Genomic DNA, 13159 nt, shown 5'->3' with positions numbered 1-13159 from the left:
TAGAGAGCTACAAATTCTATGTTATTTCCTGGATTTAAGAAAAAAAAACGGGGGGTCTGTAGGTTTTAGGGGGAAAATAACTACAGTAATAACTAAAATTTAGCAAAATCCAATCAATGCATGCCAGATACTGTGCCAGTGTCTTATATAAGTCACATTCCAATATTCCTATTTACATGAATGTATGTGAACCAAGAGCAAGAAGACTGCTTATCAAATCCATTTCACAGATGAAGAATCTAAGGCTCACAGAATTTTGCTATTTTCTTCAGTTCACCTGGCATGTAAGTGACAGAGCTGGGACTAGCACCCTGATCTGAATTCCTCTACAGCCTACACTGTTCCACCACTCACAACCTGAGGCCAACTTCCTATCTTTTAATTCATGTCTCTTCTCATTGCTGTATGGTATCTCCTGGGAAATACAAAAAGACATGGTACCAGATCCAGCCCTTTCCAAATGACATGACGCTTCCCGAGTTTTCCCCAGTGTACGCTTATGTCCGTATCTGGATCCTGACCTACTGTCTAGCTCTCCCCTGCTTCCTTTTGTAAGGCTGTACTCTGCTCCCAGTGGAACAGAAAGCCCAGAATCACCCACCTTTCCCCTGATTTAGAGCATTCCAACTCCGTGCAGACATCCCCTATCTGTCCCATCCTCAGCATGGAATCTCTCTGAAAGCGGCAGCCCCAAGCACTATTGTTAAGCGTGGAGGTGAAGTTTAGAAGTCTGCTCATCTGCTCTGGGTGCTTCCACCATACTCAAAGTTTTTTCTCCAAATTGGCTTATGAGTAGATTAGGCACAGGATCTTCTGGTTCTTCCAGAGACAGTAAAGGACAAAAGCCTGGTGCACTGCAGTCCATGAGGTTGCAAAGAGTCAGACACAACTTAGACTAAACAACAAAAATAAGGTTTTAGAAGGCAGATGAGGTTAGAAAAAACACAGAATTTAATCTACTGACTCATTTGAGGCTGGCCACTGAATCTGCACACTGATGAGTAAGCTTAACTAACTGGCCAAGAACCAAAGCCTCCCTTATAAGTGGTGGATGAAGGACCAAGGAAGTCACTGTGTCACAACCATCTGCAGAGACTGGATTCTAACAGACCCTGTAGCCCTTCCAGGAGGTTATGCTAGTATTCCACAAATTGCCACAGATTTAGCAGTCAACAACAAGACACATTTATGATCTCACATGTCTGTGAGTGAGAAATCCAAGTTGCTTCTGCTGGTTTCTCTGTTCTGGGTTTCACAAGGCCCAAGTTAAGCTTTCAGCTGCCAGACCGCTCCTTAAGTGTTCTGGGAAGAATTTCCTTCCAAAACCATTCAGGTTTTGGCAGAATCTAGTTCTTTGTGATAATAATACCAAGGCCCTATTTCCTTGCTGACTATTAGCTGGACCTGCCATAGTTTCTCCAGGCCTCTCCCCAGTCCTCACATGTGGGCCCATATATTTTGAGTCAGCAATTAAACTGAATCCTTCTCATGCTTGGCATTTCTCTAACTTCCCTGTCTGCTGCATCTCTCTTCTGCAGCAAGCCAGAGAAAGTTCTCTGCTTGTTAGGTGTCATGTTATTAGATTTGGTCTATCCAGGTAATCCAGTATCTTTATTTGAAAGTTGGTTGCATAACCTTACCAAATCTGCAAAGTGCCTTTGGCCATGTAACATAACATATTCACAGGTTTCAGAGATAAGGGTATGGGCATCTTCATGGAGCAATTATTCAGTCTACCAAAAATGCAGAAAGTGTCTCCCCAGGAGACATGCCACCTTTCAGAAGAAAAAAGAAAAAAAAAAATACCATAATTTTCCTGACTCTTGTCTGTATCTGCCTCAGAGGAAAACCCTGGTTTTCCACTGTGCCTAAAGACACCTGTACAAGCGTTCAGGCATGTTCATCAGGTGATGGGCAGCAGAGGCTCACTAGTTGTGATTTTTGACCATGCAGCAAAAGGAAGAAGAGAAGTCTCAGTGGATTGAGACTACTCTAAAAGTAAGTGCAGAATGGTACTATTTAGTGACCAAAGGTGACCCTTCCCTGCTAAGATTTACAGTGTCATTTAGAAAATTGGGAGAAGGCGATGACAGAGGATGAGATGGTTGGATGGCATCATCGACTTGATGGACATGAGTTTGAATAAACTCTGGGAATTGGTGATGGACAGGGAATCCTGGAGTGTTGCAGTCTATGGGGTCATAAAGAGTCATACACAACTGAGAGACTGAATTGAACTGAACTGTATCTGAAAACATCTGTCACATAGTGGGCACTAGAAAAAGTTGGAGTGCTTCAAGGCAATTTTTGCTTTCTCAGAAACTTCTCCAAGAATGAAGAGGGCTTTTATATACAAATTGTAAGTGTACTTTACTGATAATCTCCTACTCTGTTTGTGGAGAGACTATAACGTGCTCATCACATTTGTCTTGCTCTGCTCCCTGGACACATGGGGACACTGAATTGTCCAGTCCACTTGTGTTAGAAAGGATTTTGTGATTACCCTTGCCACTGACATATGAACAGAAAGATGTTTGTTCTTTTCAGATCAAGGCATTTGACAGTGTGCTACCTCGATGCTTTCTGTTCAATTCAGCAGCAAACATGCAAAGTCTGTGTTGAGATATGGATCTGCATGGTGGAAGCAGCCTAGATCCTTGGGTTACCTGACAGCAGAGACACTGGCTAACTCAAGGCAAGCTTTATGTATAGGACAGAGAAACTTTTGTAGTGTTGTAATTCAGGTTTCAGGCTTCTTCCTACATTCCTGCTAGCTGATACCACATGAATAACATACACTACTATTTCTGTTGCCTGTCTTATTTAAATATACTAATTACAATAGAAATAGTGCATATGTTCTTGATGTTAAAAATTTTTGAAAAATATGGATAAATCCGAATCCCATTCTTTATTTCAATCTCTAAAATTCAGTCTTATGCAGAAGTAACCCTAATTTTTAAATGTTGTATTTACATTAAAATATATTCTGGGCTTTTTTCTTACATAGTATAAAGTAGGAAAATTCAATGTGAGTTTTTAACATGCATGGCTAATAATGTATGTATTATTTTGCTACTCATCCTTGTCACTTAATGAAATGAGTGCAGGATCTTTCCATGAAAGCAGGGATAGATCTATCTCACTCTTCTACTTCCAAAAATTCTAAAGTGTGTATGTGCCATAATTGACCATTCTCCTGATGGGCGCATATGTTGTTTTCCATTTATTGCTATAATTAATAGAACTGATACCAGCATCATTAAATATAAGTTATTGGGCAAATGTGGCTATTTTCTTATAGGAAAGACATAGAAATAAACATTGGATTGAGGTAGAAATACTGTGTTGATTGTAAGTTTTTATGAATATCACTGCTATTCTGTTTAAATAATATGTACCAATGTATACTTTCACATATTAATGTATGTGAGTATCATAAACTCACAGGCATTTTATTCAATCAGTTTTAAACATAGGTCAATCTTTTATGTGAATATATATCCTCAATGTTATTTTGTATTTCCATTTTCTAATTATTTTTTGAAAACTATCACTCATTAATAAATTCCTCATCCATACAAAGCAGGATTTTTGCAAAGTATATTGAGTACTGGGCTATCTCTGGGTGTGTGTTTTTAAATTCTTTGTCAGTAAGATTCTTTCCAATTACTTTAAGAAGCAAGGATCTGGTTAGAATGACTAGATCCCTGAGAAGAGTCTAGACAGGATATCTTCAACTAGTAATGCCAAGAAGGCATGGTGGGTAAAGAAATTTCCAGAGTCCATGAGAAGGGTGACATACTAAACCAAGTCCTGATAGCCCAGGGCAGGCTGGCAGTCAGAGTTCTGAATTCGGAGTTCAGCACATAGTGGTAAAGGGAACAAAAGGAGAGAACATGTGGAACCTTGGAGGGTCGTGGACAACTTCTGCGAAAAGGCTTGGAAAATCTATGAATCATTATCAGCTTAAAGTTTTAGAGCAATCTGAGTGGGAAGATCTACTGGTTGAAATGACTAGAGATATGCCTGATACCCCTCCCTACCTTAGAATCCTCCTTGCTCACCGTCAGGCAGAGTACAGCTAGCTCCCCTGTGCCATTCAGTGATACTATTAACGAATATTGAGAGATACTGAGAGACGTACCCCTTATCACTCCTTTGGTGGTTCTGTGCATCCTGGCCAGTGTACCAGAACTGATAGCTGTCTTCATGCCTGATGACAAAAGCCATTTTCTCTGTGTACAGAGCCCTTGCAGCACTGAAGCTGGAGCTAGAACATTAAAAAATAATCTAGATGCTATCCCCACCTTGGGCTTCCCTGGTGGTTCAGACAGTAGAAAAGCTGCCTGCAATGTAGGAGACTTAAGTTTGATTGCTGGGTTGGGAACATCCCCTGGAGAAGGGAATGGCTACCCACTCCAATATTCTTACCTGGAGAATTCCATGGACAGAGAAGCCTGGCAGGCTGCAGTCCATGGGGGGTCACAAAGAGTCGGACACAATTCAATGACTAACACTTACCTACTTACTTATCCTTACCTTAGACTGCCTCCCTGGGCTCCTGAGTTCTTTGCAGCTGTAACGCAGATATCTGTTCAGTGGTCTGTTGCCACCAGATACTCTCTGGGGTAGACATATGGCCCTTGGTGTATAAACATTTTACAGATTGGGTAGAGAGAATCATTGCAAATAATGCAGATTGAAACTTTGGGATTGACATGTCTGTACATGCTCAGTCATGTCTGACTCTTTGAGACCCTATGGACAGTAACCCACCAGGCTCCTCTGTCCATGGGATTTCCCAGGCAAGAATACTGGAGTAAGTAGCCATTTCCTTCTCCAGGCGGTCTTCCTGACCCAGGGATCGAAACTGCATCTCCTGCATTGGCAGACAGATTCCCAGGTGGCTCAGTGGTAAAGAACTGGCCTGCCAGTACAGGAGTAGCAAGAGACACAAGTTTGATCCCTGGGTCAGGAAGATCCCGTAGAGTAGGAAATGGCAACTCACTCTAGTATTCTTGACTGGAAAATTCCATGGACACAGGGAGCCTGGTGGGCTACAGTCCATGGGGTTGCGAAGAGTCGAAGACAACTGAGCACATGGACAGGCGCATGCACACACACACACCTGGGAAGCTCACTGAACCTATTGATACTTTATTAGTAGCAAAAGTCCATACCTCATTCAGTTTTCCTTCATTTTTTCCCCTAATGTCCTTTTTCTGGCCCAATATCCCATCAACAATAGTACATTGCATTTAGACATAACTTCTCCTAGGCTCCTCTAGACGTGACAGTTTATCATATTTTCCTTATTTTTGATGACCTTGACAGTGTATTTTTAAGAAGGTCCTACTTTTGGTATGTCTTTGATATTTTTCTCATGATTAGACTGGCATTATGGGTCCTGATGAGGAAGGCCTCAGGAATAAACTGTCATTTTCATCATATCAAGGATACATTATCAACATGACTTAACAACTGATGATCTCACCTTGTTCACCTACCTAAGGTAGTGTTTGTCAAATTTCTCTACTGTATAATTACTCTTTCACTCTCCTTTCCATACAGTACTCTTAAATCACTATGTTCAGCCGACGCTTAAGGGGTGGGGGGTTATGCCCCTCTCCTTGAAAGTGGAATAGCTATATAAATTGTTTGGTATTATTCTCTACATAAGATGTTTCTATTCTCTCTGATTTATTTATTCAGTCACTTATTTATGGCAATATAAACTCGTGGATATTTATTTTATATTTTGGGTTATAATCCAATATTAGGTTTGTTTTCCTGCTCATGTTGTTCCATTGCTATTAGTCTTTTTGCTTCTAAGCCCTCTCAGAAGATACAGCTTAGAAAATGTCTGTAATGTAGCCCATCTATGCACATATATATAATTATTTATATATCTGTCCATCTGTATCTATATTATAATTAATAAACTAATATTAATATAATATTATTAACTAAAGTCAATAGTTTACATTAGGATTCACTCTCTGTATTGTACAGGTCTTAAAGATTTTGACAGATACCAATGATATGTATCCACCATTACAGTATCATACAGAAGAGTTTCACTGTCCTAACATCCCTCATTCTTTGCTTTTTCCTATCAGAGTCTTGATATACAAATGGGTTTCTTGGAGACAGCATACAGTTGAGTCTTTTTTATCTGATTTGAAAATTTCTACCTTTTAACTGGTGTATTTAGAGTATCCACATTTAAAGTGATTATTGATATACTTTTACTAAAACCTACTATTTGTGTAACTGTTTTCTATTTGTTGCATTTGCTCTTTTCTATATCCTTTGTGTGTGTCTGTGTGTGTGTGTTCTCTGGTATTAACTGAGCATTTTATGTGATTTTATTTTAAATAGAATAGTATTCAAATTTATTTAAATTCCTTATCTGGAAATTTCAAATTCTGTAAAGTTAAAACCTAACAAATGTTAACTGGATCAACAGTTACCACTAAACTATCGTGTTTAACTTCTAACTATTGATGATTGTTGATTCTGAGTGTCAGGTTTATTGGGTTCATTTTACTCTTCTCTGTGTGGTTGTATATCATTAATAATTTCCCCAGTGAAAATTTTCATTCTAAATATCATATCTTTATACCACATTTTCTTTCTCCAGTAATCTGTTGATGAGAAATCACTAAACTCATTTTAATAGGTGTGCTGACCTTGATACAGAGACCAGATAATGACATCCCAAGGGAAAAAAAAAAATTCACTTGAGCTAATCTCACTTACATAGAGGCATCGACTACAGTAAATAAATTTATGGCATATCTAATATAGAAGTGAATAGAGAGGCTGAGTTCAAGAAATGCAAAGCTATTATAACATTACAAAAAATTGTCAACTGGAATTTTTCGACATTAACAGATTAGAGGATAAACTGCATTGGATCATGTCCAGGGGTGTAGAAAAAGCCTTTGAAAAATACTTAACACCACAGTAAAAAGCCTTTAGTAAAATAACATTTGAAGAGAATTTTCATTTCCTAAAATCTACAGCAAACTTAGATAAATGTGAAATGTTAGAAGCATCAAAGTCAGAAGAAAGACACAGATGATATGGTACTATTTCTACTGTTTAAAAGTGGCCTGGAATACATAACTAGAGGAATAAGAATATCAAAATAAATAAGAGGAAGGAATATTGAAAAAAATGAAGTCACTCAGTCATGTCGAATCTTTGCGACCCCATGGTATGTAGCTTGCCAGGCTCCTCCATCCATGGGATTTTCCAGGCAAGAATACTGCAGTGGGTTGCCATTTCCTTCTCCAGTGGATATTCCTGACCCGGGGATCGAACCCAGGTGTCCAACACTGCAGGCAGGCTCTTTACCGTCTGAGCCACCAGGGAATCCCCCAAAATGGAGTTCGTTCTGTGGACCATATGGGGAACTAACCGGCCACTCAGCGTTGAAAAGACAGATAATAAATGGCAACAATATGAGCCTTTAATTAGAAAATCCAAAGGAACCAGTGCACAAAATACTCAAGTGAGTAAGAGACTCCAAAAGCTGTTGTATATAAGATTACTATACCAAAATTAGGAGACTGGCCACACAAAATCAATAGCTAATTAGAATAATTAAATAGAAAATTTAACAGCAGCAGTAATATCCAAAACTTACCTAAAAATAAATTTAACAAAAATGTACACAATTTTTTAGAGGCAACTATAAAAATGTACTGATAGAGAAAAAAATCCCAAATAAATAAAGAACACTAGGTTTATTCATAGGGGAAAGAATACTGTAAATATGCCAATTCTCCTTAAACTATTTACAAATTTACTACTTGCTCTGGAGGGAATTGTGACCCCCCCACCCCCGCCCCTAATTCATATGCTGAAGCCCTAACCCACCCTTGTGATTGTATTTGAAAACAGGGTCTTTAAGGAGATTATTAAGGTTAAATGAGGTCATAACAATGGGGCAATAATCCAATTAGGCTGCTGTTCTTAAAGGAAGAGGAAGTGATACTAGATACCACTCTCCCTCTGTGTATTTACAGAGAAGAGTCCCTGTGTTCAGTTCCAGTTCAGTTCAGTCACTCAGTTGTGTCCAACTCTTGCGACCCCATGGACCGCAGCACGCCAGGCCTCCCTGTCCATCACCAACTCCTGGAGTTCACTCAAACTCATGTCCATTGAGTCAGTGATGCCATCCAACCTGTGAGAACAGCAAAAAGTCAAGAGGAGAGCTCTTACCAGAAACTGAGTCTGCCAGCACTTCTAACTGGAATTACTAGCCTCCAGAGCTGTGAGAAAATAAATTTATGTTATTAAAACACTCAGTCGGTGGTATTTTGTTACAGCAGCCTAAGCATGTTTTTACACTGCTTCATATGTAGCTTCCAAGATGGCAAGCAGACTTGGGCTGCTGTTTCCTAAACTCAATCCTGGAGAAACTATAAAAACCAGAATGAAAAGAACAATACCAGCAACAAAACAACATAAATGAGAAGCCCCTGGGAGAGACTAAGTCTGTGTTGAACTAGAACCTGAGTGTGGGCAGGTGGGGGCATGCCCTGAAGTTGAGACAGGTCTGTAGCCTGCAAGAGAGGCAGACAACAGGATAGGTTGGAGGAAAGATTTTAAGATTCAGCATGTGGTTTCTTTCACTGTGACTTGGGACCATGGATTTCTACTGCTTCACTGAAGGAACCTGAGGCATCTCCTCAGAGCCCATCTGACAGGGTGGCAACCAAAGTTTGGTGTTGTTTTTAACAGTATGAGTCCAGAGGCTGTGCAGTAACCACCTGAAACCTCTTTAGAGGATGAGGACTGATATTTTTTTAAAAGTTACTATTATGATCAAATATAAAGAATGAATCACACTTAACAAGGGTAGGTATTCTTTCATGAAAAAAATGCATACATACACCCACTTACTAGCAATGTAAATATATTTCTTAGTATGAATGAAAGTCAAAAACTAAAGTGGCCACACTGGACTGTGCAATGTTAGTAATATAAAAGATCTGAGTCTCACAAAACTCTGTAACTTATCCTTAGAAAATAGAACTTTTAGAGTAGACGTTTCCCCAAAGTCTACGTATGGCTGGCGAACAAGTGGCTATGGGCCAATGTGCTTTTTCTCTTACGGCCTACTGTGTGTCCTGGGAACCTGCCTTGCACTGCAACTTTCCCGTCTGCTATCTAGCCTGAAAGTGAGAGTGAAGTCGCTCAGTCATGTCTGACTCTCTTTGCCACCCCATGGACTGTAGCCTACCAGGCTCCTCCGTCCTTGGGATTCTCCAGGCAAGAATACTGGAGTGGGTTGCCATTTCCTTCTCCAGGAGATCTTCCGAACCCAGGGATTGAACCTGGGTCTCCCGCATTGCGGGCAGATGCCTTACCGTCTGAGCCACCAGGGTATCTAGTCTAGGACTTAGCTATTTTCTGTAAGGTTTGCAGTAGGGAAACAGTTCAGAGTTTTCAGAGAGTTAGCATTACCCAGGAAGCCTTTGAAGAAGCAGCTAAGAGGACACCCTACTCCCTGCCTCCACCTTGAGGAATGATGCAAAAATCTCCGCCCCACTCCCACCCCCACATAGAGAGGGACCCGCACACAGCCTCGTTCCTGCTTTCACTCCTGGGAAGCCCAGGGCAGAGCTGTCAGCAGGAGGTACAGGCTGACTTCCACCTCCAGAGTCTCAGGTCTCTGGAGGGGAGAGGCGAGGCTTAGAATTGCGGGAATACGTCTCCCTAGAACAGAGGTGTCATCACAGAACTCCGAGGTGTCATCACAGAACTCCGCTCTGATCTGCCATGCGCAAAGAGGCTCGTGGCATAGCCGTTAGGCCCAACACCCTCTACCTTGAGGTCTCAGGAAGTGAAGCCTTTGATCTGAGGCTAATGGTCTCAGATCAAAAGCGGAAAACATCCCGGACTTTATTTGGAATTAAGGAGAGGAGCCTGAGCAAGGACTAAGGGTACGCTAAACCAGGCACACACACTCACTGTCCCTGTGGTCTCTCCTGGGAGGCCCCGGGTCGGGCCGTCAGGGAGGGAGGGCTCTCGGTCTGGTGGAGGGGAGGGGCGGGGCGGAAGTGCTGTGTTGGAGCGGGGGGAGACATGAGTGACAACTGAAAACCCTAATAGTCCAAGACAAAGGGGGTCCCATCAAACCCTGCGCCTGTTGTCAGTTCTGGCAGGCCCCAGCAGGGGTCGCCAGCTAAGGCTTTCCTTCATTTCCTCCTCAGGGACGGGAGGGTCTCAGGGATGGAAGGCCATTTTTGAAAGCAGTTTAGCTTCAGAGCAGCAGAGGGGAGGATGGCCGGGCCCTGCCAACAGTTGACAGGATGATTCTAAATGTGAACTGTGAAGGAGTCTCAGGGGGCAAGCTGATCAGGGAGCCCTGTGGGTTCTAGAGCAGTAACCTCACACAAACCTGCAAAGGTGGTCTTGGTTAAAGCCAGGGAGGAATCTCCCTGTTGAAGGCACTCACAGCATCTCCTCCCTCCTCCAGGTGCCCTCATTGTCTGTCTTCCTGCCCACACTCCTGCCTGCTGTCCCTGATCTGTGTCATCATGCCTCGGGGGCAAAAGAGTAAGCTCCGTGCCCGTGAGAAACGCCAACAGGCCCGGAGTGAGGCTCAGCATCTCCAAGATGCTCAGGCCTCTGCAGTAGAGGAAGAAGACTTCCCCTTTTCCCCTACCCCTCCGCTTAGTGGCAATGTCCAGAGCTCTCCTGCTTCCGGGTCAGGTAGAAAATCCCAGGGGTCGGGAAGATCCCCTTCCACTACCACTACTTCTGCAGGTGCTTCATGCACCAGATCTGATGATGGTGCTAACAGCCAAGATGAAAAACCAAGCACCTCCCAGGCATTACCCAGCACTGAGTTTTCCTGTAGAACGCCTCTAGACGAGAAGGCAATTCTGTTGGTGCAATTTCTGCTGCGCAAGAATAATCTGAGAGAGTCTATTACCAAAGAAGATATGATTAAGCATGTCATTAAAAAGCACAAGAAGCACTTCACTGAGATCCTCAGGAAAGCTTCTGAGCTGATGGTGCTGGCCTTTGGCATTGAGGTGAAGGAAGTCAACCCCACCACTCATTGCTATGCCCTTGTCAGCAAATTTCAGCGCACCAGTGATGGCAGGCTTCGGGGTGAGGAGATCATGCCCAAGACTGGCCTCCTTATGACCATCCTCTGTGTGATCTTCATGAAGGGCAACTGCGCCACTGAGGAGGATGTCTGGGAGGTGCTCAATGTGATGGGGATATATGCTGGAAGGAAGCACTTCATCCATGGGGATCCCAAGAAGCTCATCACCCAAGATCTGGTGCAGGAAAGGTACCTGGAATACCGCCAGGTGCCCAACAGTGATCCTCCACACTATGAGTTCCTGTGGGGCCCGAGAGCCCATGCGGAAACCAGCAAAATGAAAGTTCTTGAATTCTTGGCCAACATTCATGATACGGTCCCCAGTGCCTTCCCATCCTGGTATGAAGAAGCTTTGAGAGATGAAGAAGAGAGAGCCCGAGCCAGATTTGCAGCCATGCTTCGCACCAGTGCCCTGGCCAATGTGCATTCTGGGGGCAGTGGCCGACACAGCTTCTCTCACCTGCAGTGAAATCTGAAGCATTGTCCTGAAGTAGTGTGGGCACCTGGAGGGATCACACTGCATAGCATATTTGAATAACTTACAGGTTTATGTTTTGTTGTTGAATGTTTTTAAATGTTGCTTAAAAAATGTTTCAAATGTTGTTTTAAAAAAAAAAAAACTTTAGTTCAGAATCTAAATGTATGAATGATATTGGTTACATACTTAATGCTGTTTATGAAATTTAAGAGTAATAGTTTTGCTATTTTGTTAAATTAAAAAAAAAAAAAACCTTCCATCTTTTTTAGTGATCTGGAATAAGAAAAGATAGCATTGGAATAGGCATTTCCTTAGAAATGCAAAAGAAATTAGAGGTAAAATAGTTGGGATCAAAAAAAAAATAGAGAAATAAAAGATGGTGAATTCTTGGTTTCCCTTATTCCTTATATTTTCCTGTTTTGTAAAATAAAAGTTATATACCTGAACTTGCTTTGTTTATTCAACAATGTAAGAGAAATAAAATCATACTAAATTGTTCACTGTTGTTTCCCCTTAAACATTAATTGAGCAGTTGCTCTTTGCTCCATGTTAGTATGTATGGAGGTGGGGGGATTAAGAAAAAGAAGGCTGAGCCTTTCCCATTTGATTAGAGTCTAGCAGCAGCTATCATATAAGAAAGACCATGAGGTGGGATGCCTCTAAGACAAAAAAGACAAGTGAAAAGAAGGATGATTGGGGTTGGAGGGGAGGGCCAGATGAGAGCACTCAAGGGTAAATGTCCTGAGACAATACAAGCTGGAGCCTTGGAAAAACCTCAAGTTCTTCAATGGGAGGTGATTTTAAGGGGTGGTGGGCCAGAGCGGGTGTGTGAGGGTGGTGAGCAAAGGCCAGACCCTTGGGTTGTGTGTCTCAGAGTTGAGCAATTAAGCCTCGAAAGGAGAACTGCTTTCAGCAGTTACTTTGGGATCATGGATTAACTAGAGAGAAATCTCCACCTAGGGAGGGAATGGAAGGTATCCTGTGCTCCTGTTCCAGTGCCAGAGAATACAGTGCACAAACTAGGTGTTTTAGCCACGTCATCACCAAGGAGTTTCTGATAAATCAGGGTGATACTTCCTTGAGGTGGGATGCCAAGAAGTCACTCTGCCCATGTCACACTCTCTGCCCTGGACTGGAAGAAACAGAGCCTGCCTCATTAATAAGGTATTTTGACTGGGTTAATTTGAGTACAATTTGGCAAGCCCTAAGGGAGGGTTTCCCAGGTAGCACTACTGGTAAAGAACCCACCTGCCAATGCAGGAGATGTAAGAGATTCGGGTTCAATCCCTGGATCAGGAAGATCCCCTGGAGTAGGAAATGGCAGCTCACTCCAGTATTCTTGCCTGGAGAATCCCCATGGATAGAGGAGCCTGGTGGTGTGACCATAGGGTCGCAGAGAAGGACACGACTTAGTACATAACAAGGCTTGATTTTGGTAGGGGTTCGACGAATGAATGGAGAAGGCAATGGCACCCCACTCCAGTACTCTTGCCTGGAAAATCCCATGGATGGAGGAGCCTGGTGGGCTGCAGTCCATGGGGTTG

At 42.4% G+C, this 13159-nt stretch overlaps 1 protein-coding gene across 1 annotated transcript; it reads left to right on the top strand.

Annotated features, from left to right (window-relative positions):
• Positions 1 to 10049: 10049 nt before the first annotated feature.
• On the top strand, positions 10050 to 12042 carry LOC104976397 (melanoma-associated antigen B10-like). The gene has a single exon (XM_024988755.2). The coding sequence runs from the start codon at positions 10560 to 10562 to the stop codon at positions 11604 to 11606; it is 1047 nt and encodes a 348-aa protein (XP_024844523.1). The 5' UTR covers positions 10050 to 10559; the 3' UTR covers positions 11607 to 12042.
• Positions 12043 to 13159: the final 1117 nt, after the last annotated feature.

The sequence above is a fragment of the Bos taurus genome, chromosome X (genome assembly GCF_002263795.3).
Source record: "Bos taurus isolate L1 Dominette 01449 registration number 42190680 breed Hereford chromosome X, ARS-UCD2.0, whole genome shotgun sequence".
Classification (NCBI taxonomy): Eukaryota; Metazoa; Chordata; class Mammalia; order Artiodactyla; family Bovidae; genus Bos; species Bos taurus.
This window is presented reverse-complemented; position numbering and strand designations above follow the sequence as displayed.